At 41.8% G+C, this 27,628-nt stretch overlaps 1 protein-coding gene and 1 long non-coding RNA gene across 2 annotated transcripts; both read right to left on the bottom strand.

Moving 5' to 3' along the window:
- Positions 1-712: 712 nt before the first annotated feature.
- Positions 713-27,131, bottom strand: GPT2 (glutamic--pyruvic transaminase 2). Its single transcript, XM_066194235.1, has 11 exons — positions 26,424-27,131; positions 16,204-16,293; positions 14,617-14,725; positions 11,149-11,282; positions 8,968-9,211; positions 8,154-8,233; positions 7,458-7,594; positions 6,597-6,771; positions 5,668-5,823; positions 4,537-4,649; positions 713-3,330 (listed from the first exon to the last, which is right to left on the bottom strand). The coding sequence occupies exons 1-11, from the start codon at positions 26,748-26,750 to the stop codon at positions 3,240-3,242; spliced, it is 1,656 nt and encodes a 551-aa protein (XP_066050332.1). The 5' UTR covers positions 26,751-27,131; the 3' UTR covers positions 713-3,239.
- Positions 25,544-26,011, bottom strand: LOC136296114 (uncharacterized). The gene is made up of 2 exons (XR_010722864.1): positions 25,799-26,011; positions 25,544-25,697 (listed from the first exon to the last, which is right to left on the bottom strand). It is a non-coding gene; the product is annotated as an uncharacterized lncRNA (long non-coding RNA).
- Positions 27,132-27,628: the final 497 nt, after the last annotated feature.

Genomic DNA, 27,628 nt, shown 5'->3' with positions numbered 1-27,628 from the left:
CCAGAAAACACTCAAAATCCTGATATAAAGAAAAGAATATTCTGCTTTTGGTGGTTCTGGCATATGCATATATGTTTACGGAAGCAGGGCTAGTTTCCTTTTCCCTAAATTTTGTTTTCTTTGAAATTACCAAACAAACACCACTGAAGTAATTCTGAGGCGTCACTGCAAAAAGACAAGATAGTGTTGCTCTGTAAGTTTAATCTCCTACAAGCCATGTAAGAAGTTTTTTAAAAGGAAATTGACAACACCAAGCAAACCTCTCACCAAAGCTTTCAGGACACAGTTGATCAGCTTCAGCTGCCTGGCTGATCCTCTCTGTGAAGAAAGAAGTCTGCTTGACTCCTGGTTACAACTCCTTACATTACAGGATTAATCGTGAGCATGAACTTGCCCAAGACCATCTCTATTTGCAGTTCTGCCCTGGCAGGGAATAGTTTTGCGGCAATAAGTTGGACAAACATTAAGTCCAAAAACTGGAGTGATGCAGAAATTAATGATCTGGTACATGGGTACTAAATATGAGTAAATACTGGTTTGAGCATGGGATTAAATGTGTCATAGTGTGATCCAGCTGGTGTTGCTCCAGTGACATAGAAAATGGAGAAGTATTACCATTTTTTTAGCATGTGCTTTATTATTTGGAAGTTTCATACATCTGAAGTACTGTTATAAGGAGCACCTGGAGGAAGATCAAACCTAGAAGCATGCATTTGAAAGGAAGGATTGTCTGTTATTTATGAAATATTTCAAAGACATGGAAAACGAGCCTTTTTGTTGTAGGTTTACAGGATTGTTCCACAAAAATGCACATTAACCTTATCACAATACATACAAATGTTGTGGATGGACAATAGAAATCACCACCCTTCCATATGAGATGCATCAAGAATAAATTGTTATCCCTTATGTCAGAAACAGAAAAGGCACCATAATAGAATGTTTAGAAAAAACTCAGTTTATGCCATTATAGTTTGATTCAAAAGAGTAAGAATTGCTTTCCCGACTTAAAACAAAAAGCCTTTCACACCTGTAAATCATCATTATAAACTTGTAAATCTTTACATTTTTTTCCCAGAAGTATCAGGTGCAAATGCAAGGCAAATATAAAATCTATTGACTTATTAGATTACAAATACTACCCCATGAAAAAGCTGTAGTTACAAAAATATAAAAAATATTCTAACTCCCATTGTTAGATTTTAGTTTCAGTCTACACTGCATTAAGAGTCCAAAGCCAGATTTGATTTGGACACATTCCTAGAGTAGGAAAGTGCTGTTTGTCTTATTTTCACATCATTATTCTGACCTCCTCCCACAGTTTTGCTTTCTGGGTTTGCTTTATTAGTGCATATTAAGGATGCCAAGTGGAGAGTGCTGACAGGTTGTATTTCTCAATGGATGGTAGCAGCATAAGTGTTCTTCTCAGTGTGCTCTCCTCCCAGAAGTGCACTGCTCTGAGGAGAAAACCCTAATTTTTTTCCCCCCAATCCTCCACAGTAGTTTTGTGTAGCAGCCTTGCCATTTTCATCCATAACCTGGGAGCTCTGGCAAGTGACTGAGAGAAATAAATTCTTCCCACAAGCCTCAGTAAGGAACTGTGAGAAGCTGCTAATGCTGGGTCACAGACCGGGGCTGCTGGGCAAGGACAGTTATTGGCAACACCTCGTCTTCCTCACGTGATAAATTGGCACAGGTTTATCTGGACGGTGTTTCTCTAGCCCTTGGCTTTAGTAAGCTGCATCAGCAGAGGGTGTTGAACCAGCTACAACAGCAGCCTCACAAAGTGCCAGTGGACATCAAAATGAGTTTACTTCTAAATAAGAACTTCAAATGAACGACTAGATTGAATGTGATATTCTTGATGAATAAACTCTGTAAATGCTGCGCCTAAGCCTGACAAATGCTAATGCTTCCACATACGAATACTGAAAGCTCTGTTTCTTTAGCCCTTCATCAGAGCTAGCAGAAGGTGTCCAGCTTCCAGCTCCAGAGAAACAGAAGCTGTCTTTTGTTTTGCAGAGAAGCTGGCAGAGATTAGTGGAGTCACTCAGCTGTATTCCTAGATAGCCACCTTGTTCAGCTGACCTTTGAGAAGCACTCAGGATCATTCAGCCAGCAGTAGGACTGTGGAAGATTCAAGTGTCAGCTTATCATTATCTTTAGGTTTGGTGCAAGACATTTTCCTTTAAATACCTTCCTCTTCATTGGAAATCGGCCCCAGCATTTCTCCTGGTAGCAACATGTCAGTCCTTGCAAGTTCCAGCTGGATTTTGGCCAGCTAGAGGGGCTGTGTGATGTTTCCCAACAAATGCTGCCCACAGACAGAGCAGCTCTGAAAGGGCTGTGTTTTACCCTACTTGAAAGGATTGACTGTACTCACATCTGCTCTGGGACAGTAACTTACTCTGTTCCATGTGTATAAAAGATGTGAGTTTACAGGAGACTCCTGGAATTGCTATGGCAGGAAGTGTTCAGTGCTCTTGTGCTGGAATCATGTGTTGAACAGCACAGGAAAAAGACAATTGTATTCCTTGTTCTGTTTCAGTTTCATAAAAATATGGTTCAAGCAGACACCACGGTTCACTCCTCTGATCAAAACTGTATATTCCATTCCAGCTATGCTGGGATGGCAGGATTTCTCTTCAGCACAATTTCAAAGGTATCTGCACACATCTGCTGAGGATTTTTTAAAATAAGCACGCTGTCCCTACATGTTGATCAGGTTTGGAGAACACTTCACACTTAACAACAAAAACAACAAAAAATCAAACCAAGCGATACCTATAATGTAGGAGTTTGGATTTTTGTTTAGTAGAATTTTAAGATGGGAAACACATTCCTATCTAAACAATTGAACTTGGCATTTCCATTTTGTTAAAAAACCCCACGTGACTAGTAATTTTAATGAGCAATTCCCTTCCCCAACCTATTGAGTCAAAAGTTCACAAATGTAACTTTCAATCAAGGCACAAAAACATTTACTGACTCTTTCTTCTCACAGCTTTCTTCACATTCTTCCCCTTCCCCTTAATAAAAAAAACAAACTTGGTGTAACAATGTCTTCTACACCAGACATAATTTTAATAGTCCAATAAGTTGGAGCAGTATCTGAGTCTGGTTCTATCTATTTTGAATTTAGTTTAATTAGATAAAGAGCACATTCTCAGCACATCATTGTTCGTCGTCTGCATTTGCCTTGAAGGGGAGGGGATGAGGGGGGAAAAGCCACAGAAGTTTCATGCATATTTTTCAAGAAACTTTATGTGGAAGTCTTTCACTTTCTCCAGTAGGATCTTCAGCTTCTCTACTGGAGGAAGAATGGTCATTCTGAAAAATAATATTTAAAGAAATAAAAAAACCCAACCCATATTATCTTTAGAACCAACTAAACTGTGATCTTTGCACACATCTTGATTCATCTCAAGGCACAGCAAATAATATATTAACATCTGTTTTGATGTGATTCTCTCATTTTTTGCATTTATGCTTTAATTGAACTACACTATAAACTAGAGCAATTTGTTTCTATTGGTTAGAATACAGGAATTCAAGAACTGTCAAGATCATCAGTAAGAAATAACAGCAACTCACTTTCCACCATTGGGCAGTTATGCCAAATTATACTCAGTTTTTTGAACTTTAATAATTGTCAGTTAGGAGTAAATGTACATTTTTTCTTTCATTAAAAACTGAGTTCAGAAGCACTAAAACAATGCAACATCCCATTCTGCATGTTTTAGTCCCTTTTTCCCTTCGTCTTTTCACACCCTGAAAATCCCATGGGGTGTGGATGCCTGGCTGTGTGCATGACCCACAAAACACAATGGTTTTCCCACACTGGTGCAGGAATGGATGCTCCTGGCTTTTCCTGGAGCTGTGTGTACTCAGGGATCTGACCCAGCTGGCTTGGGACAGTGTTGCAGAACTGTCAAGGCTAAAGATACCTCTGCTGTGTTGTTTCAGACTGAGGAAGACTAAATTCTGTGATAAATTCTAGCTATCAGTGGCTCGGCTGGAGCAAAGTTCTGTTTATTGGAAGCAAAAGCAGCAGTTTTGGTATTAGAATACTTAGTTCAACATCTTGTTTTGGTAAAGTTATACAGAGTGTTTAGGAGCAGATTTATAGGGAAGATACTGCATTTTTCATGCAGTTTCTCCATATGGAAACACAGTTTAACCCCCTCCTCCCCCAAAAAGAATGCAGGGCAATTTTTGCAATTCCAGAGCCAACTTTAAAATTAAAGTCTAAACTATTACTATTGTTTGTATTCAGGGAGAAGGCATTTCAAATGCCAGTATGTAAAAATAGAATAAAATCACGCCAGCAAGCTGTGAAAACAACATAAAAACTTGTATAGCTCATCCGGCAGACCATGTCTTTGACCTTGCTGTCAGTCCACAGAAACTGTCCAGTAGAAACTGAGACAACATAAACTGAAATAAAAATCCTTGTATTTAATCAGAAGAGAAAGAACTGGGATGATAACTTTGCTTACTACTGCTAATTTGCTTTTAAATAAAGAAAGATTGTACCTGAAATGGTAGGTTCCTTCTCTCTGGCCAAATCCACTTCCAGGAACAACACATATTCCAGTCTCTTCCAGAAGTTTCATGCAATAGAACATATCAGGTGCCATTTTATGAGCCTGAGGGAATGGATGCCTTGGAATTATTGAAGTCAAAATATTTCTAATATATAGAATGATTGCTTTTTCCCCCCCTGAAACCTAATGTCATATTATTAGTTTCTTATTCAATTTACTAAAGAAGATAAGGAACAATTGCTAATGGGGCAGTTCACACTGAATTAAATAACAGTACTTCATGGAGGAACAGGGCTGAAGAACTTACAAAAAACTCACTTCAAAAGAAAGGGTTTAGGTAATTTTGTTATTCCCCTTGACTTGCTTGTAACTTCTGTAAAAAGTCTGAAAGTTGCACTTGGAAAAATCTAAGGCACTGACATTTGATAAGATTAAATTAATTTGAGAACTGTGTGTTCCAGTTCTGTTGGCAGTTACTATTTTTTTCCCCCGGAATAATCTGCTGCCTAGGAAGTCCCCTGATTAATAACTATGAAAAGTTCTTAAATATATACAGGTTATATACCTAATCAAATAAGCACCTGATAAACAGTCCTATTTTTGTTCTCAGCTGTGCTAATAAAATTCCCTTTACAAAATGAATATTACAAATTAGGTTTCAGAGCTCTACTTAGGAACAGAAAGACTTATCATTTATTAACACAGGTTACTGTCCCAAAGGCAAAAAGGTGAAATTTGTGAGGAAACCTCCAGGCCTGTTTCCCATTCCTGGTGAATGGGGCTTCTCTTGTAGGGCCAGTAGCACACTGCCACTCACACATGCTGGTCTCCTTAACCCAGGCATGGGCAGCAATTTGGAACTGCACAGGACCAGCTACTTGTGTGACTTAAACACCAACATCCTTGGGGACACTCTCAACGTGGGAGCCTTAGCACTGGGATGAAATGATCTGTCCTGTTCTCCTCCCTTCAAATAAAGGTCATGTTATATTTAAGATCATACACAGCCCATGAAATACTGCTTTTGAACTCCATCTCCGGAATCAAAGTTCATCATCAGAACTGGCAGGCACAGGTAAGAGGAGGTTGAAATGGATTGGGGTAAGAATGACTGACTGACCTTTGCTTCCTCAATGGCTTTGGAAGGAATAAAGATCCGTGGGAAAGCGTACATAGCTCCTTGAAGGGGGTTGCAGTGAACTCCTGGGATCTTGTTAAACATGTCTTCTGTTAGTTTGGCTTTTTTGGCAAGATTGTTCAAAACAGATTCCTTCTCCTGTTTAAAAGGAAGATGTTCGGTTGGACACATTTCAAGTAGCGATAAAAACACTGGGAGAAACAATGATGTTTCAAAAGGGCTTCCCCAAATGAAACACCGGTAGGGCTTTGCTGAGCTGTTAGAGCAAACCATGTTCCAAATTCCAGGCCTGCTCTTAAAAACTGCAGTACAAAAAGGCTTCAGCAGGGTACAATGACAGTGTTGCAGACAGATAATAACCTGCAGAAGCCTCTGTGTGTCCTCTTCTTACAGTCTTCTTCCTCAGCATCCACTCCTGCCTACTTTTAGAGACCATGTTAATTGAACCTTTGATCTGACTTGATAATGTAGTATCTTAAGGCAGACTTAGCTTCCTTTTTACAAGTGAGAAATTATATGTATACTTCAATACAGACTTTCATGTTGCTCAGTATATAGAGGCAGTGGATATTTAAGGTAAAGATTGATTTTATAACTTAATTTAAACTTATATTCCTGTTTAGATTTTAGTAACAGCAAATCTTTTTTAGTAAACCTTTTGTCATATTAAACACAGGAAAAATGCTGAATGTATCAGAAAGCAAGCTGATTTGATAATGCCTTCCTAGTATCTTTGAATGTCACACCGAGTTAATTTTCAATACACTGCATAGTTCTGTAAATTGGTGTTAAGGCCACATTGTTCAAGGAGAAAGGAAAGAAAACTCTTTGGTCTCTGTGCATAATCTGAGTTCCCAATAGTTAGGATAGGTTTGGGAAATGCACCAAAGAACAAGCACGTTATTGCTGACCTTTATGAACTGTGCATAAGATTCTTCTCCAGGTACTGGAGGATTCACCACGATATCCATGGCTGCTTGTCCTGAGACTGGAGGACAAAGGCGAACAGAAAGCAGCTTAACGAGCTGTCCTTTAATTTCTGGGTGCAAGTTTATGACCTCCATGTAACCTCCTCTGTAGCCACATCTGGGACAAAGTGAAGAGAAGCGATTGGTTAAGCTCAAGTCTCTAAATACAACAAAACAATGAAAATGACTGCACAAGTGGAAAGACAATTGATGAGAATCTCACAATAGGTAAGATACAGCTTGTTGAAACAGCTGCCACACTGATAATGGTTTAAGATGGAGCTGCATGACATGTCATTAAGTCTTAGTACCCCATACACAGATAAAGGTGGACATGCAGCTTCTCTGGTAGGCAAGTTAACAATTAACATGGATCTTTAATCTTCAGAACAAGAGCATATGGCTGTAGCAGCATACATTTAATCAAAAAATTCTTTTTCTTCCATCTCCTCCTCCCCAAAACAACCAAACCCTAACATTTGTAATATCCCAGTGATTATTGAGCTGTTCCCTTGAATGTTGGAGGCCAATTTTCCTTTATCACAGGTCCAGATTGGGACTGTAGGATTTCACCTTTGGGACTGAGGCATTAGGTGTCTGAAATAAATAGGCTTTTTATTTGGTTCTTTGAAAACCACTGAGTTAATCCATTACTCTGTGCTTGTTTTTCTTTTCTTAATAGTCTTTAGTTAAAATTATTAGAGGATTAATTATGATGGATTACCTTCAGGTCAGTAATATGAAAGGGCTGTCCAACCGGATTAATGAGGAAGATGAAATAGAAAAAAACTAAATCAGACTTACTCGCCCATGTATCCCTTAGAGGTGGAGTGAAAAGAGGCCAGCTCAACATTGTTATAGTACTCGGGTCCCATCTCATACAGAATCTTTTTGAAAGAATGAAACTGGCATCCTTCAGAGTACACATTGTCCTGGTAAACCTGAACAGTCAGAAGACATTAATGTGCTCTGTTCCCCCAACTAAGAATAAAACACGGCCTTTTAGAGAGGCAGATCTGAACTGAAGAAACAGTGCTTACACTCACGACTCAAAAGCTGTTAGAAGACACAAGGTTCTTTGTTAAGTAATAGTTACTGTAATGATACTTTTTATCTGATGTGACCACACTTAAGGGCTGGGCCTTTGGAAGAACAGTGAGCTTCTCCGGATGATTTAACCTTTACTTGTATGTTTAAATTGATTTTTCTTCTCTTTCTTCCATTTGAAGTGGTTTGAGCACCATGTAGGTTTTTAGGCCTGTTCCAGCAAAGTTCTTCCTTGTGTCCTCTACACTTTCTCTCCAGTTCAAACCCAGATCAAGCCACCTGTTATACTGATCCTTTGATATTAAGAATCTTATATGTCTGTTCATGTCTCAGTATGATAACAGCGAGTCTCTTCCCTGTACTTAAAAAATACCAATACCACACATGGAACAAAATTATACCTCATATGAGTACTCATAGCTGTGCTTTTGAGAGAACAGATTATTCCATTACCTCATCAGCCAGAAGAAAAAGTTTCTCTTCCCAAGCAAAGTGTATCACATCTTCAATGCACTTTCTGTTTTGCACCTGTCCTGTAGTTTGATTTTTAAAGCAAGAAGAAAGTTAGTGGAGTGTACACACACAAGTCTTTTCACCCACACCTACTGAGATTAGCAACTTTTCAAGAAGATATCCCTCTTCCTCAGAGAAGTGCTACTGAACTTCAGAATTCAGTTCACTGAGTATGAAATTGAGGAGCATTTTGGGGAGAATTATGGTACAACTTAGTCCATCTCAAGCAAAGAGAGCGTGAGATACAGTAATCAGTCATGGCCTTATTGAGAGGACTCTCTGTGTAGCAAATCATTGTAAATGCTCACATGCATGATGGTTAGACGGGAAATAACTTCTCACCAATCAACCTCAACTACTCAAAAAGCTAAATTCGGAGGGAGGCTTGCCACTGAGTTCTGAGTTATTACAGTCATTGCCTCTCAGAAGTCAAGAGGCCACAGGCCGTGCCAGAGGCAAGATCTTTCCTAAAGTAACTGAAAGTCATTCCACAGGTCTGGAAAACTTCAGTGGAAGCGCTGGCTTCAAATGGGATCCAGTGAAGTGATTCTGCTTCCTCCTTTCCAGGGTTCCATGATACTGAAAATACATTTCTAAAAGTAAAGCATACTGTCCTACTTAGAGCACCTAGCAATCACTGGAATTCAGCCTGACATATTTGATCTATGCTTAGGATTTGCCTGCAATGTCGAACGAATGAAAAAGGAAAGAAAATGGTCTTAAAAGCTCTTCATTAAGCAAAATTCCTACAGACCTGTGGGATTTCCAGGGTTGATGATGCAGAGGACTTTTGGATTGCAGTATGCCTTAGCTTCATTCAAGGCACGGCGAAGTTCGTTCACATTTAGAGCCCAGCAATTTTCTTCATCCAAATAGTAGTTCACCTGGATAGCATCCAGCTCAGAGATGGCTGCTGAGTATAAGGGATACTGGGGTATAGGAATCATCACTCCTGTTCGGGATTTGCCACCTCCTGAGATCAGGATCTTTAAAATTGCCTGGGGAAAAAGTAGGAATTAAAAAAATAAAAAAGGTCACGCACCAGAGTTAATAGTATACTCTGGAATAAGTTACTAAACTTCCTTCCTAAAAAAGTGTAGAGTTAAGGTGGGTTTCTGTCCTAGAAGCAGATAGTCCAAGAGAATTATTTTTTTCAAGTTGTTACTGGCTGGGTGAGGATGGCCTAAGCTTATTGGAATCCTCTCATGTCATAGCTTCCAAAGATCTGCCTGATCAGCCGCAGAATTTAGGAAGAACATTCTGAGCACAAGGCTAGAGGGCAAGTTGGAAACAGGAATATCAAGATCGTCATTTTTTCTGCTGCACTCTGTTGTAAGCAAAGAAGCTTTAGCTAGTTCTTGCTCATTGCCTTCCATTCATTTTATCTCATTAACCACAAGAGACCAACAAATAAAACCAGAAATTAGAACTGGGGCCTGTGCAGATTCTTCCTTGGAACAGAGAAACCTGTTTCACATTAGGAGCAATTATGTTTTCATTTTCCAGTAATAGAACAGACCAAGATCTGCATGTCTTGGTACGGAAATAAAGTCACAGGTAGCTTATGGCCAGAAGATACAGGCAGAAAGGTAATGCTTGTGCTAAGGTCAGTCCAGACAATTTCCTTGTGCCCAGTGTCTGGGTGATGTGGAGACTTTTTACTCGTGAATTAAATAAAACAGCTCCTGAGGGGCAGGAAGCAGAGAGATTTCTCGCCTTTAGAACCACGGGAGAACTCTGAAGTCAAGGTGCAATCAAAGCAAGCATCCTTATCAGCATGTAACTGGCATCTAAACCCCAAAATATCTTTTCTCTCAGCAGCAGTTTCCTTTAGTTTCTTCATGGTTCTAGTACAAAATCTGCTGTTCTGTGCCTCTCATCACATACTCAGCTGCTAAGCTAATGATTTATAATCAACATAATTTTGTACCCACCACCGGTTTAAAAATACCAAGCATCCAAAACATATAATCAGGACCAAATGCATATTTAAAAACTCCTTAACACCCTCTCTTCCCTGAGGTGTGAAACAATAGTTGTTTTATCTTCAGAAGGGCCAAAGAATGAGAACTCGCTGTAGTGCTGACTTTACATCAGTGGTGAAATCAAATCAGCATGGTGCAGCTTCGATGCGCTGCACTGCCATTCCTGACAAGCTGCCAGTGGCAGAAACTCTGGAAAGCCCATTGCCTGCAGAGCTCTGGAGAGCTGCTCCTGCCGGATCGCGGTCGTTCTGAGCTCTGCCACTAGATGTCCTTTAGAAAAGCACCTTCACCAACACCCGGTCAAGGGCTGTCCCCAGAAAAGCCAAACTGCTGCTCTACTATCAGTAAATGTGTCGGTGTAAAGGAGCAGTCTGACAGAGACTGGCATTCCTGTCTTAACAGAGGACCATCTTTGAACCTTGGTTGAACCCAAAACCTGAAGTTTTTCTCAAACTACATTACACAAACAGAAATAAATCTTCGGGATTTTCACTGGCGTTGATCTGTACTAGCACAGTTGACCTGGAAGAAGAGCTGAGACTTCTCACCTCTGAGGTCATTCCCTCTTCCCTCTGCCACTGATTGACACTCTCTAATCTTCAGTGTTTGCGTCTTAACCACTGAGAACAACCATTATCTAGTCTGAACGTACTGAATCTTCTAAATTTTTATTTAGGCACCTGTAGTTCACTCCATATTACCTTTACAGAAAGGTACAATTTAATGTGTACCAAGAGACTTTGCACACACTTTTTAGCTGGCTCCTGACATTCGCACTGGTTCATTCACAGTATTGGACAGTCATTGAACGTGGCTCCAGTATGTGCCAGTATGTGCCAAACTCACAGGACTTTGTGAGACCAGAGGTTCAACAGGGATCTGTATTTGCAGAGGTAACTGCTAAGCTACAGTTTGTACCAAGAAGGGACAGGTTTCAATTGAACACTTACAGAAATGCCATCACTTGCCCCAGTGGTGAGATAGATGTTATCTGGATCTGCAGGAACCCCTCCATCTCTCCTTTCAATATATGAAGCAACATCTTCACGGATGCAATTTATACCTTGACTGGCAGTGTAGGATCCTGTGAAAAATATAGAATGAGATGAGAATTGAGTGCAATGTACATCAGATTTTCTGTTTGCTAGCAAAACTCCTGAGCTAGTATTGAATGGAGTAGTTTGTATATAGGAGCCATATTTATATGGATGCCCAGGACGGGCTTGCTTTTTTTCCATGGAGGAGGAAAGGGAGCTGGTTTGTACCTAGAGCAAAAGAACTAATTCAGAAGTAGAAAAATACACTAAGTATTACTAAAATACAAAATAACATATTGGACTGGTAAAAAGTGTGATTTCAAACCGATTTTGCTAACTGGGACAGCAATCCCGTTTTTACTATCTTTCAGTTGCTTTCTTTATGTTGGAAGCACTCCTGAATGTAAACATACTCCTATTTAAGTAATGGGAACAAAGAACAAAGGTAGTATGTGCAACAGAAAGGAAAGTAACTTCTTTTAATCCATGATAAATATAAGGGGTTTATTTGCAACATGAAAATAACATATCATTTTCTCCCACAGTCTGAAACCAAAAAAATCCCCAACTGCTTCTCTCCTTCCCCCACAGCATCTCCCACAACCACTTTTCAGCAGAAATGTCTAGAATCACCCCAATCTCATGTGCAGTTTACAGAGCACAACTAATAACTGGAAATAAAATGTTAGATGCCTGTGTGCATCACTGCTGAGAATGTTCAACAAATAAAGAGTAAAAATAAGCCTAGGTCGAGGTGAGGAATGAACTCAAGCTATGAAGCCTAAGACTGATGGACAAAGAAGTGACAAGCGTACATCTATTTTAGAACACTGTCAGGAAGCTGCAGAATCTTCTTTGCCTGTTGGGTGGAGTGGAATAATTACGCCTGACTTAACTACTCGGTTATCTGCTGGTAGTCTGCCTGGGTGGACTTCCATGAAAGCATGATTTAAAAAGAAAAAGAACCTTTGCAAGTACTGCAAAATTGCATGGGACAAAATGGTGATTCAGGGCACGAAGTTCCCTGATGTCCTAAACGTTTACTTTTACAGGACTAGAAGTTTTATTGGGTCTGTACAGGGATCTTTGATCACAGCCACGAGGATGCTGTTAAGGGAGGAGAACAAAGCTACGCTGTCATTCTGCCTTGTGCTCCATTGGGTGCTGAGTCCTACCACTCTGAGCATATACAGAACATTCAATTGCACTGTACTTCTACACTTAACTGTACTCAGTTGATGGCTGTGACTAGAACCCTTGTTTGCACTGTGGGATGCAAATAAATAAACCCAACCCAAAAAGCCGCATGTATTATGTATTTTTATATACAGGAGCCATGTCTCAAATTCCTGGAAAGATATGCCAGTTATCCCACATGCAAATTAAGTGGTGTCAGTAGAATCCCAGAGTGTTTGGACACAAGAGAAGCTGAGGACACATCTGAGCCTTCATACATGGCCTGGGAGTAGCAAGGCTCAAAATTGTGAGTAGGGTTTTGCCAAATGAACACTCACTGGAAGTGAGGGTACTCTAGTTCACTTCCAGAGAAAATTTCATATTCCTATTACCTTTGCAATTAATACCTTTAAATAGGCTGGTATAGATATGGGTGTGACACTTCAAAGGGCTTTGACCATATGTAGTGATTTTACCTTTGTGTTGGATTGACAAATTGGTTGAAAAATAAGGTTTCGAACACGACACAGTGGGGCCAGTTTTTAATTTTTGGTTTTTCACAAGAAAGGCTGTTTCTCCTTCTCAGCCATGAAGAGAACAGCAGTTAAGTTGTCAGATTACCAACAAAGTGATAGGGGTGACTTCCATTCAGCTGCATATCCCTGTGCCTCTGACTGTGTCTTTTGGGATGCTGTACAGAGGCTGAGGAGCTCCAGAGGCCAAGAGCTGACACACGGTACTAGAGACAGGCAGGCTGGAGAGGGGCAGAAATCAGCACAACGCATCAGTAAGGTCTACAGTGGTTTTAGTTGTCAGGAATTTAGAGGTACAGCTGTTCTTGGTATCAGTAATTTCAAGATTAAAAAAACATTTAGACTCCAGTTACTTACAGAACTTCAATTTAGCCACTGAAATTAACAGGGAGTGTTCAGAATTATCATTTTATTTGAATACTGCAACCATTTCAGGCCTACTTCTCAGGATCTAGTGAGCTAATAGAAATGACGGGAAATGTGTGATCTTCTGAAGAAGAGGAACATATTTCTGAAATATTATGCAAGGCTGAACTCCTCACATCTTCCTCCAACACAGGGCTGTGGTGTCTCACACTACCATGCCCTTAAGGGGAAGGGAGCACCAAGGGCCAAGACTGATCATTCTGAGAACTCCTTCCACATCCCTGAATTTGAGAATCACTACAAAGAAAGACTGAGTCAAAATTCAAATGTATCCCCAGTCACTCCTATGTGCCAACAGTACTTTGTGGATTTACTGTTCCACAGTAAGACAGGAAACAGATTTGTTGAGCTAGAGGAACTTCTCAGTTTTGATAAATGTGTTTTTAATGGTCTACATTAAAAGACAAATCAATACAAAGAAGGTGAAGATAAAATACATTCTGTATTAGGCTGTGTTGTTAGCAATAGTCCAAGCTTGAAATACTGCTAATGCAATCACTGTTTATGTTTTATTTTATTATATTTTGTTTATTCTATTAAGTTTCACAGCATCTACTGTCAAAACATACCAGCGCAAATAGGCACTGCAATCACAAAGATTAAGAAATATGCCAATTACTGTAATAAGTCCTCTGAAATGTCATTGTTTGCCTACTTGAAGGAAGGTAAGTGTGCCAGATTCTTTGCTGCACCCAGCAGCTGTAGCAGTATCTGCAGAGTAGAAATTCTCATGGCATTTGCCAGGTACAGGTAGGCAGCACAATCACTAGATAAGAAAGGAATTGTCTCTTCCACTTCCTTTCTACTGAATATGCAAAGTTTGTACTTATGTGGATGTGACATGTACACTCTTGTAGGGACAGTGGTTGAAGAACAGAGCTCTGTAGTTCTTTCAAGAGTTTTCTTAACTTGGACAAAAAGAGCTTCGACACTTCAGTCAGGTAAAAGACTACCACCTTTCATCAGTGTAGCTTCCTTTCGCACAGGATGCACCCTGGTACCTGAGTTTCTGATACCCCAGAAAACATACTTGAACTGATGGTTCACAATTAAGATCCAGGAGTGTGCACTGGATCAGCCAAGGTGGACACACATTGTTGGCACCAGCATTACAGGGACAGTGGACTCCTTGGCAGAGAAACAACTGGAGAAGGTAAAACTGTAAACCTGCCCCCATGAGCTGCAGGTATTGAAAGCACCTTTGTTGTTTCTAACAGCAACAGGAGCAACTGGAGGAGAGCCTTACCTAAGCTGTTTCCTCCACAGCCCTGCAAGATCCGCCTGGCGCGCTTCTTGGCGTCTTCTGGAAAGCTCGGGCTGTCCAACAGGTTTGGGTATGTGCACAGGGCCACCACCTGGAGTGCCAAGAAAATGCCAGTTGGCCACTTCTCAATGGTTCTTGTTAACTTGATGATATTATGTTAACTTTCCTTGGAAATGAAGGTCACAAATACCGGCTAATTTAAAAAACAGGTTATTGGTGGAGAGTTTGCAGTTGGGTTTTTTTAAGGGTTGCGCTCACAGAAGAGAAAAAATCTTATCAGGTTCCAAGTTAGGCTATAAAAACAGTTCTAGAATTATTAACTATTTATATTACAGACAGTAAAGATTCCAGGTGAGCTAAGCATAGTGCAAACACAGTAAAGCACAGTTAATTATTCCTTGGTTATCTCTAAGCAGGTCTATCCTCCCCTCTTTGTGTATTACTAGCCCACTTTTATTGACAAGAAATCAAGACTTTAAATATGAAGCAGAACTGAGAAATACAACCAAATTGTGAAGTCACAAAGGTATGTTCTAATAGTCCTTCCCCAAAATAACTTCTAGTTCTTACTGATTTGAATTAATGGGAAATACTTAATTATAAAAAGAAATGGTGATACAGAACACAGTAAAAGTAGAAACACAACCCAGCAGAATTAAGTTAATGAAGGAATGTAAGACACAAAGAATTGAGAGGTCTCTCTCGAGATCAGCTTAATATATTCCAGTCTCTCTCATTTTTATGCTTACATGGTGTACTATGGCTAGGCTGTTGTCACGTTGTGGGAAAATGACAATGAATTAATCCATGTGTGCACACAGCCATGGGGAGAAAGGATTTCCCATTCTCTTTAATAACACTGGAATGACCTGTAATACATTTGAATGATGTCTAAGAAGCTCAGGTCTCCCTAGTATGCTGCATGGCTCAGTTTCATAATCTCATCACCTGGACCCTCGATTTGGTAAGACTTCCATTTGTCCCACAGCTCTCTGAATTAACATCATTATAGATAGAGGATTTTACATGAGGGTGTGAGGGATGCTCAGTAAATAAGATAATACTCATTTTAACCTTATTTGTGTTTTAGGAATAATATGCAAATATGAATTCTGTTGTAATCTTTCCTAAAAGTTAACCTACCAGTTAGGTTGACCAGAGGCAAAATGTGCAAAGTGAGACACAGTACAAGCAGTTGAACCCAGCTACGTGCAGATTTCAAAGTATTTTTTTCAGATGAAGAAAGGCTTCTGCCTTTTTCTTTAAAGAGAACCACTTCCTTTCTTGAAGAGCATTATTGATAATGAATGTGCTGACTGATAACACAGAAGTGGCAGGAAAAAATATGGGTGGGGAATGATATGGAAACTAAGGAAAGCTACTGTGTTAAAAGAGAACAATCAGCAAACAATGGGACTTCGGCTCAAAGATGAACATTTTTAATTCTTTACCAAAGAACTATTTTAAATCTAATTGCATCTAGGGAATCTTTTATACTACTACCTATACAGACAGCTTTAAGGCATTCTAATTTAAAAAAAATGAATAAATATTTGATAGTAGTCTTACCTGACGGAGGAAGGTGATTGGTCTCTGTCCCATTGCATGTGCATCTCCAATGTTGGCTTTAATCACTTCAGTAAAAGGTTTTTTGATTCCCTAGAAAGGGATCATTCAGAATGGTTTGTTAGGCTGAAGTAGAAGATTCTTTTTTAGTATCTGTCATGTGGTTTTAACTAAACAGTGCCTGATCTCAGAACAGCTACAGTGTTTAATGTAAAGCTTAACGCATTTCTTATACAATACTGCCAGTAAATCTTGAATGGCATACAGAAATTGCGTTGACTGTGACACATTTTTAAAAGATAGGCTGGCTTTTATTTTTCTGCTAGCTGCAAGTAAGAGACTGACCTGGCTGGAAACTAGCATTGAAGTAGAGAAGATGAAAGAAGGCATTTTAAATTGTCCATATTAGAGCAACTTCTTTGAGATACCTAAGGGAGGGATGGATCAGTCAAGAAGCTAGAAAGACTTGAGGATATTTGAGAAACCACCAACAAAGGAAACCCCAAAACCTTTAGTTCTTTCAGAGTAAAAACAGTAAAGATACCGCTTGCTTATTTATTTTATATTTAGATTAAGTATTCCTTGTATGATGACCCCACTTTTCCATGCAGAGATGCTTCACAAAATATATCATAGTGAGGCTCTGTATGATAAACAGCAGAAGTGCTAAATAATCACCATGAATATTTACAAGCTTCCTAGTCTCCAAAATCTGAACAGCCAGCCATTTTTCCTGTGAGAAACTGAATGCATCATGAGAACACAGGGAAAGAAGTTAATGAATGTTGATTAGCAATCACAGCTCTTTAAAAAGCAAAATAAAATAAGGGGGAAAAAAAGGCAAGGAACTGACTGGTTGAAAAAACCACCAGTGGTTTAAATAAAAAAAAAAGATTAACTGCAAGTAAGGGCCAACATTACAAGAAGAATAGGTGAGAGATGCAGTAATAAATTTTGAGTTGTTCTAATGTCTATTTCAGAGATAGCAGAGAGGCATCCTAACAGTGACAGAATTGTCATGTGGACTAAGGAACTGCAAAATCTGACTGGTTAGTTTTCTGTAGAAAATCATCTATAACAACTTGCTCTGGGTATGAACTCAGAAAGCCTCTTCCAGGTCCCTGTATTTACAGCCAGTTACTGGATTTGGATATAGAATATGTGGCTGGCAAGCCTTAAGTAAATTTTGCTTTTCCACCATGGACTATGGTGTTGGACTTCAATAACAGACAGAAGCCAGATGTGCAAATAACAATAGTACAGGTTGTCACCAGGGTTACAGAGTCCCAGGTATGCCAAGATTTGGAGGTTTAAGGCCACACAATCCCCAGTACCTCACTGGATGGATCCAGTCCATCATATATCTGAGAGCCTTTGGGGATTTTTTTCTTTTAAAATTAATTATGGAGTTAGAAATGGCATTAGGACCAGACAATTGGGCTTACATGATCCTGATTGAAAAGGGCCGATTTTATATGGCCTTACATTTAGCAGCAATTGAAAAAAAAACAGAAGTTCACTTAAAATAATTGAAAGTGACACACTGAGTCCATCAAGTCATTTGCTTTTATGCTTGTTGATCTAAGTGTCCCCCAAATTAAGAGGGGATTCAGCTCTAAAATATTAGAAAGAGGGATGCCAGACAGACATTATCTTATCTGAGGCTGACTGACATTACACTTATCTGAGGCTGAAGTTTAGTAATTTATGAGTAATATAAACAGCTAAAAATGTGTTCTCTTCAAGCTATCTGGGGTCCACTGACAGCACAACACTGTTTCATTCTAATTACAAATAAGCGGGAAGAAAAAGGTGTATGTAGAAGAACAAATCCCATTTGCTTGAAATGAAGAAAAATTCCCAAGTATTTTGGTTGCACTTGGTCCTTCCAGCAAATTGAATCAGTTTCACTGGATTTGCACAGTAATACAAATCTGTTAAGGAATATGGATGATACTTTCTTTGCCTTAAGTTAGGCAGTCTGAAAAGACAGCAACATGAAATAGAAATACTCTGATTTATCAGACTAAAACCAAAACAAACCAACTCCTTAATAATAGAAATACATTACCTTAGACTAATTAGATTTTTTTGCTCACAAATCCTATTGTGCTCTGCAATAAAAAAACAGCTGCTTCTTTGGTTGGGGAAATGCTGAAAGGTACCTGGCATTTTAGAATGTACTTTTGGAGTTTTTACAGTGGTACAGCCTTTAAAACAAAGGTAACAGACCATTTTTGGTGCCTGTGTCAGGTTTATCATAAATAATGTTGCAGCTTATTAGCATTGATGCCATTTATATCTTTACTAGGGCCAAACTCAAGTGTTTTTGCCATCACTGCAAGTGTAGAATCATCACCTACTCCACAAACCCCACACTCCCTTTGCTTCTCAAATGATGGATCTGGAACAAATAGTAAACCATACACAATAGTTCTCCCACCATAAACTCTTGTTAGAGAAGGAATGCTGCATTTCCTGTGTGATACACACAGTTCCCACGAGGGCTTAAAGGCCTATGGTTCTCTTGACTAATTTATATTTCTTTGTCTCAGCTACAAGAGCTGTTGTCTTTTTTGTCTTTCAAAAGAGAAATACTTTTAAATAACCTTCTCCTTCCCTGACAACGAGTTAAATGTCAGCAATTCTTTAGAACTGTCTTCATGAGACTCGCTATATCCTCTCCTAGTGAAATCTATACAAAAATTGCCATGGCCACTTAGGATTTTTCTATTACTTGCTTTCCAACCTCTCTATGGAAAAAAAAATAAAAAGGAGTATCAGAAGTTGTTCAGATTTAATTTGGAATAAAAAGTTCTAAACAAGTTCTTTAAAAAAAATCTAAAGAAGTAATTTAGAACAAAAAGTCCCATTTTACCGTTTTAAAAAAAAAAAAAAGGAACAGAAAGCAACAACAAGTGCAAGAAACAAGTGCCGAATGTTAATGGGTCAAAGTGTCAAAGCAGGATATCAGAAGCTGGCAGCAAGGGAAGTGTACACAGTGCCTGTGACTCTGCAGATGGGCTCAAGGCAGAATCCTGCCCAGATCCTTCAGACACAGCAGAATCAGTCACTACTTGTGTCAAGGTTTCTCCTGTGGTGATGGGTGTGGGTATCCAAGGGAAGGGTTATGCCAAATATCTTTTGGAAAGTCTGTGGAAAGATCTGTATGAAAGGAGGAAATGCGAATGTGATGTTGATAACCTCAATATCAAATTGTAGAGCAGCAGGAAAAGGGCTGCAACAGGTCATGGATTTATTTCACTGCAGAAGCCTACACAGGTTTTAACCATGTCAGCAACACACCTGAGCTGAGCTATGTCCCTGCAAGCCAAGGCAGACACGGGGGGAGCAGGAACTGGGCCACTGGAGCTGTTTTGCTCTTCTCTCGGGATCCCTCACCACAGCACGCTAGCCTGTGCCTCATCCCCTCCCTCTCTCCGGGGGCAGGCAGGCTTACACAAGGTGTGCTCCGGAGGCAGCCAGGCTGCATGGACACAGGCAGAGCTTTGCCAAAGGGAAGCTTGCATAACAGGAGCTCTAATAACAAACTTGTGAGCAGTAAGTTCCAGATTGATTCTCCTGCCTCGTGAAGAGGGTAGAAACCACATCAAGGAGGAGAAGCAATGCCCAGCCCTACAAAACAAGCTCTGCTCCAGCCTCCTGCCCTTGGCGGCACCACACACTGTGCTCACAACGTCATCCAGCTCCAGCTCGGAGCCAGCCAGGCTCCTGCCACTCTTCTGACAGTGGGAGCAAACACGTTCATGATAGTAGCGCTTTTTTAACGCTGTGGAAGCCATTTTCACTTCCACATGTAAAACATGGACTTTTTTTGTAGCCATCTTCTGCGTAATGAAAGGATTTTAATGGAATAAAAGAATCTTCCAGGATTTGGAATATGCTCTTTGGAAATTGCTTCCTTCAATGCTAATTTCCGTCTCTGCTCTTTTTAGAGGAAATGGATCTTTTAAGAAACTTGGTGAAACCTGAAGCAAGCCAGACACAATTATTCTAACAACTGTATCTAAATATCACACAAGGTTGGAAGAAGGGATTTTTATCCATGAACTAGAATTCGTCGGTGCAAAGTCAAGACAAATCTTTATGCAGTTAACCAGGTTTGGGGAAGGTTCCTCTTCCCTAGACATCCCCAGAGCCTCAGGAAAACCCATCGGGAAAGAACAGTATGAAATGATGAGCTGCCTCTCAAGGAGAGAGTCATGATGCAAGAAGTGTTGGGAGAATTACTTGATCAAAGCAGCAATGTGAGGCCAGAACATACACCACCCCAAAGAGCCACCATGAGGGCAATGCCCTGCCAGGAGCTGCTCTGTCTCTTAGGAGTTTTAGTGCACCTGGAGGTCCCCTTTATAAAGGTACCATCTGACAGTGCTGCCAAACTGCAAAACACCACCGTGCCCAGAGAGAGTAAAGAAGGGTGCAAACCGACCTGACACTGTCTTTGTTAATTCTTCAGCAAATTTCAAAGGAAAACCATCAGTCTGGAGAGAGCATGTGTGGATTTGGTAATAGCAATAGGAAAGAATTGAAAAAAATTCCCTTGAGGAGGCCACAAAAATGTGAGCTGCTTTTAATCCCAGAATAGAACCTTGATAAAACAGCTATTTCTGAATTTCAGAATTTGCCTGCTCCTGGCTGCTCCCAATTGTTTCATTTTCATCACCACTGCTTTGTGCCTCTTCTTGACGTTTATCAGGCACTAACATCACACTGTGAAACACTGTGCTGTTTCCCTGAGACTGCTTTTGCTGTGACTTGCACAAACAAGCTGAACAATCAGAGCTGGCAAACCCAAACATTTCAGCATAGCTGAGATCTACGCTGTAGTAGCCAAGTTGCTTGCTTGCTTTTTTCTCTCCTCCTCTCAAGAGGCCAAGAAAGCACTGCCCAGAGGCCCTTAACTAATTGGGACCTGAAGACCTGAATTAGCATTCCAATCTTTTTATTAAAACAGCTCACAGCAGAAAAATAAACCTGACCTGCTTACCATGGAGTAAGGCTTTGAGTTTGTATTGTGCTTGGGTAATTCAAGCTGACATGAGCTGTTTTGGGGAGGAAGGAGAAGGCAAATTCTGGAGTTTGACTTAAAATGGCAGTGATGACTTGCATGCCCCCTCATATCACATGACAAAATCGGTGGGGCTGACCATTCAGTGGCAGATCTGATTCAGAGATTACAGAACAGGACTTGTCCTCATGTTACTTTTGCCTGACACATTGATCAAAGTTGACTCGCATTCAGAATTTTTGACTATATAGATAAAGCACTAGATTTCATAACAGAATGAAGTGACAGAATTAAAATAATGCTCATTAGAAAGTGATTAGACATTAAGACGCTCTTAACTTGAGGAGTTATTGGAAAATGTCTATTTTAGAATAAATTTTGCTAATGTATTCAACCAGAAAATACCAAAAACTGGATTCTGTGGGTTGCGAGCTTCTGAACACATTATTTTGATAATTGTGCTCTTGAAACCAGTTTTCTTTCACCTTCATCTGCAGTAGTTTTTGCCCTCTTAAAAACCATGGGGTTTACTACAGATTCACTTATGTATGCAACGTGTACAGACAACTGAGGAACAACAGTTCTGTCTTAATGAGGTCAGATGCTCTTGCCTGGAAGATACTTTCTTCGTGTGCACACAGTCACGTATTCAAAGCAGAAAATTATAGGATGGTAATTTAAGCTTAACATCTTTCATTACTGGGTGTACCAGTCAATCTTGTATCTTTTTCTTGGCATGTTAAATCATATTTCTGCATGTCATTGTCTAAATTGTGCTTTATCTTTCCAAAACTCTCAGGGACACAGTCAACTCACATTTACAATGAAGGCTGGATTCTAAGTCAGATATTTTCTATTCAATTTAAAAACCTGATGAATTAGTGAGGAAAAAAAAAATCTACAGTATTTTAACCAAAATACTTTAGCAGACGCTGCCTGAGATTTCAGCTACCAAAGCAGAAGGATTTTGGTAGTTTTATTGTCTAAATAGCAAAGTAGGGAGTGAACAAGTGGCTTGAATAAACGTGAAACAGGAACCTATTTGCAAGAGTTATGCAAATGAAAAGCGTGGGCACAGGAGATGAATGTACATCCCTTTCAGTGTAAGGGTAACATTAAAACAGGGGCTTCAGTGTACAGAAACTGTATCATGCCATTGAAGGCCCATGGCTCCAGGCCCAGGGTTGGGATGTGTTACTCACCTGTGCTATCTGAAGGAACTTCCTACATGCTACAAATATATCCCTGCACACCATCCCACTCCCCCTTTCCACCCTACAACTCTCTTTCAGTAGCTTGAAAGTTTGGGAGGACCTTGTGTGCCTTTCCCTGAGCCAGGCACTGCTCCCAGTGTTACCTGAGCTGACTTGTGGATCCTGAAATGCTGTTTAATACGCACACGCTTTGCAAGGAGATGCGAGGCAACTTCACCTAACACAGAACTTGACATCACGTAAAACCCAATCAGGAATCGGGGAGAAAAGGAGAGTATAAGTGAAATGTCAGAGTAACAGACAGATATGAAGGGAATTTCCATAACAAGGTCAGTTAAAATTAGCATGGATGCAAAGCACCAAATCAGGTGTGTGTCCTGCCTGTGTAAAGATAGCTTACTTTGTTACTACTGATTAGGTAAAGAAAAGGGCTCTGTTCAGAGATTGCATTATTCTTGCATTGAATTTGTATTCAGGAGCAATTTTCTAGTCTGAAATGTAATTAAAGTCAATACTTGATACCGTGGCCATCTGTTAGCAAGTCTACACAAAGGGGGTAGAAAAAAGGTCTTATTTGACTCCTATTTAGAGTGTAATCATTTATTAAAACATGCTTCTGATCTAGCTTGCTTTAAAAAGTTGCCAGAAACACCAAGGAAAATGATGGGAATCGGTTCTTTCTGTCATCTGAGTAACTCGGAATCAGCTGATTGCTACCAATAGCAGAGGAAGAGAAAAAGGGTTTTCACTTTCGAGGCATAACACAATTTCAAAATTATGACCAAAAAAAAAAAAAAAAGGTTCAGGAAAGTAATTCAATCACTGATTTTGCATGAAGATTTCCATCTTGAAAGACTTAATGTAGATCAAACCCCTGATTTTCCACCTAGAAGAATACAGGTCACAAGCCAACAAAACTTGTGAAATCCAGCAGAGCATGCCCCACCTGTATTGGGCAATCAATCTGCTTTAATTGAGTATTTTACTTGTCACTTACATTGGCTTAGTCCCAGGCACGCGAGCTAAAACTAATACCTCATTTTTATTTATTCTCTTAAGGAATATCCCTTCAGTTGTCCAGTCAGAGACTCCTTGAGTAACATTATAGTGCTTATTTCTGTGTGCACCGTGGAGTTACAGCTCCTGTTGTGATCATTTGCAGTTAATATAGAGAAGCAGCAAGTGCCAGCAGGAATAACAGAGGAGCTGCTCTTTGGGATCTGAGACAGCAGAACAAACCTCAAGGCAGATGAAAGCTTACACCGTGCAAACAGCTGCAAGTAGCTGTTTTACAGTCTCCATAACAGCTGTATGAGTTACACAAGTATGAAGAGGAACCCAATGGAACCACGTTTAAACAGGGAGAGCCTCTATCACATCTGATTAGACAATGGCTGCATTTAGTTTAGGAACAAATTACCTAAAGGCATCTGGGCAGAACAGGATAAATGCAGATTTACTTCACCCCTGCCTGGTTTTGCTACCCAGAGCCACTGCAGCGCTTCCACCTCATACCAGGGAGCCTGCGCTCTCCTGCCTGTGCGAATCTCCCTCCCCATCAGATGGAGAAGAGTTGTCATGGGGCCATTCTTGCTGTTAGTGAAGAGTGGCCATGGATCTAGACGTGCTGTGGGCCATCCCCTTCCCCTGTCAACCACTTCAGCTCTTCCCTTTATCCAGCAGTGTTAATTCTGCTGGCAGTACTTGGCCTAACTCTGTGGGCTAAGATTGAGAGGGATGGAAAAAGCTGCGCAACTTGATAAAAAGGAAACAAAGAAGTGCCACTGACGTGTGAGCACACAGAATTAAATTTCAGACACACATGCATGCAAAAAATAGACAATTAGACAACCTATAATTTTTCATTTATAAGGAACCCAGGTATTACTCAACACTGTATGCTTTAGCAGACAGCTTGATTAAACAACAGAATGAATAACAGCATTTTTATCAGAAAAGCAAAGAGGAATGAGTAACTTTAGAAGAGCAGAAACAACTAAATTATTTCTTTAAAGTAAAGCACTTCTGCTCCCTTAAGTTGATTAGTGTTCTCTGCAGATCCACGGCCTCAACTTTTGCAGTAATTTTGTCCTCTTTCCCTGCCAGCTGGGAGGTTTGTTTGCCTTACTTGTGTTAAAGCACAGTCACCTCTCGGAATGTTGGTAGCCATTATCAATGGCAAACATTATTTCATGAGACCGGTTCCAGGGGAAAAAAAAAAATTCAAATGGAAAATGCCACATTAGTAGGCACAACACAAAACTGACATTAAAATCTTTTAATAAAGCGATTGGCAATGATTTGCTGTTATATTTTTTCAGAAGTGCACAGTAGATTTTTCTCTCTGCCAGTGATTCAGCTGGTAACTGGAGTAAGCAGGGGAGCTGGGAGGAGTTTGTGAAGGGCCTTTTATATTTGTTTTGTCAAGTAATATGTCCAGCTCTGTGGTGTTAACTTGAAAACAAACATACTCAGTGAGAACACTGGAAGATTTTATAGTCTGGAAAATGCATCCACTAGGGAACCTAGTTGCATAAACACAATGACACCTTTATAAACAAGTTTTAAGGCAAAAATCAAAACTGATGTTCCGAAATTAATTCTTCATCACCACTCTACAGTTTTCAAGTGGAATTCTAAAAATAAAAAGAAGCTGTTTGCAATAATTATTGAGTTATACATAAATAGTTGATGCATATACTACAGTGAACTGAAAACATGCTTTACCTTCTAAAACAAGGGAAACCAAGTAACATGAAGACCAGAGAATTAATCACTTAGGGTTAGAATTGCTGTAGCACTTTTTTGTTCAAAGCACTTTACATGAACTAATGAAAAGGGTCTTGCAGTACCTGTAATAAGACATTAGAAAGACTCTCTAAAGCAGTGACAGCAAGGAATAATATCTAAAATTACAGAAAAACTGCTCAGACAGATGCTTTATTCAAAACAAAAATGAGCCCTTGTGATGAGAGGGGAAGCTGTGGTTCGAACAGTAGAAACAAAAAGCCATGTCTGTATTGCTAAGGGGGTGTTTAAATCTTTTTTTCAAGGAATAAGAAAGAAATATGAAGAACAAAATACAAGCACTGACCGATTTGGATGCTTTATTTAGCACATACTGGCCCAGACCCTTAGGATCTGCTTTATTATTTGATCGGCCAAAGCGTACCAACCACCTACAACTCTGGGCAGCGTTACTGAGTGTTTGTGCTCTGAAGGTTCGTCCTCAGGCACCTCAACTTCTGCAACTAGAAGAAAAGGAGCATATTTTCGGTGATCTCCTTGGACGACCCAGGGCAGCGCTGGGTGAGGCTGCGGAGCAGTGCCTGGGAGAGCCGGGCCAGCTCACCTGTCAGGAGCCCGCTGCCTCCCTGCCCCGGCCGAGGCAGTATCTCTAAAATCCTCATGAACGACTTCAACGCTCTATCAGCATGATGCAAGCCGGTCACTCACCCCCTTGTATAACACAAAGGACACAGGATTGCAGCAAAGGGTCAAAGCGGCCGGAGAAATGTAAACAGTGCTTTACGGGGATGTCCCGTATCTGCCTTGGGCAGCCAGCGACACCAGACAGACAGTAGCCGGCCAGCGGGTTCCTTTGTTTGTGCCTCCGCCGCCTCCCGTGGGAAGGGGCGCGGGGCCGGGGGTGCCGCAGCGGAGCGGGGCCGGGGCGGGAGGCGCACAGCGCGTCCGGCCACGGCTCGGGGCAGCGGACGGGTGGGGGAAAGGCTGCTGCGCTCTCAGAGTTTTCAACTTGGTAGGAGGCACTGCAGCGGCACTCGTGGTGCCTCCCGCTTTCCCGACGCTTCCACAGGGTCACGTCTCAGCCCCGCGGGGTGTCACGTCCCCGCCGAGCCCCGCGACATCCCACCCGGGAGCGGCGGCGGAGGAGCGCCCGGGGCAGAGCCGGTGCGGCTGCGGGGAGCGCGCCCTGCCCGGCCCGGCCCTGCCCTGCCCCGCCGCCCCTGCCTCACCTTCCGCAGCTCCTTCTCGATCTCCCCGGCTTTCAGAACGATGGGGCCGCGCACCGCGTATTCCACCGCCTTCACTTGCGGGTTCATGGACTCCAGCGTCAGGATCTTCTCCCTGCTCGCCTTCTCGTTGATCTTCACGGCGGAGGGCTTGGCAGCGCTGCTCCAGCGCATCGCCCCCTCCCGCCGGGGACCCCGCGGCTGCCGCCCGGCCGCCAGCGAAGCGGCGCAGCGCAGAGCCACGTCCGTCCTTCCGCCCCGGCAGCCCCCCGGCCCGCGGCCGCACAGCCTCGCCGCAGCTTGCCTGGCAACCGAGACAAACCGATGCATGGTCGTTCGGGTAGTTCCCAAAGCCAGATTAAGGATACGAGTGCCGGGGATCGGCGGATTTTGTAGTCGGAACCGGGCGCTAGTCAGATGCAGGCGAGCAGGAGGTGCGGTCAGGAGAAATGCCGAAGAGCTGGCACAGTTACACGTACGCGCTCGATCCTCTCATGTCCAGCTCCCGCAAACTTAATTGCAATGGATACAACTGATCTTGCAGCGTTGCGATGCCACCACGGGAGCAACAGATCCCACCATTGCATCCGAACAGCGCTGCAGCCCCCTGCCCCGACAGAAGTGCCCGCGCTAGTGATCTGGAAGAGTCCCGGGCAAACCCATCCTTCTCCCAGCCGCCGCTGCCCCGGCCCCGGGGCGTGCTAAGGTGTGATTGCACCAGCCGGGCTGCGGGCGCGCTGCCTGCCGGGAGCTGTAGTCCCGGCTGCGGCTGCCCACGGCGTCAGGTGATGGGCAGAGAACTACCGCACCCAGAGGCCTCCCCGGGCCGCTCCCGCATTGTCTGCAGGGCGGGGCGCGCTCCCGCTGCTGGAGATGCCGGGGGAACCGGGGTCAGGGCAAGTCCGGGGGATTTTCCTAAGGGAAGGGCGAAGCCAAGCGTTCCCGGTGCTGGGGAGCGCTTCGCTGCCGCTCGGAGCCCGCGGTGCCGCCGCCTGCCCGCGCACAGAGCGCTCCCTTTGTCTGGGGGTGCTTTTCTGCTGTGGGTGTGAGAAGCGCGGCGTTGCCCACGCCGATTCTCCTCTGGCCCTGGGGAAAGGCCGCCTGCGCTGGTTTCGCAGCCTGGGCGTGCGGCGGGGGCTCTGCCCTGGGTCACCTGTTGCGGGGCTGCTGGAGAGCGGCTCCGGAGTCGGGCAGGCAGCGAGGCTGAA

The sequence above is a fragment of the Chamaea fasciata genome, unplaced genomic scaffold (genome assembly GCF_029207755.1).
Source record: "Chamaea fasciata isolate MVZ Bird 193981 ecotype frontalis unplaced genomic scaffold, bChaFas1.0.hap1 SCAF_12, whole genome shotgun sequence".
Classification (NCBI taxonomy): Eukaryota; Metazoa; Chordata; class Aves; order Passeriformes; family Sylviidae; genus Chamaea; species Chamaea fasciata.
The sequence above is the reverse complement of the archived record's forward strand: the minus strand, read 5'-3'. Positions and strand labels throughout refer to the sequence as shown.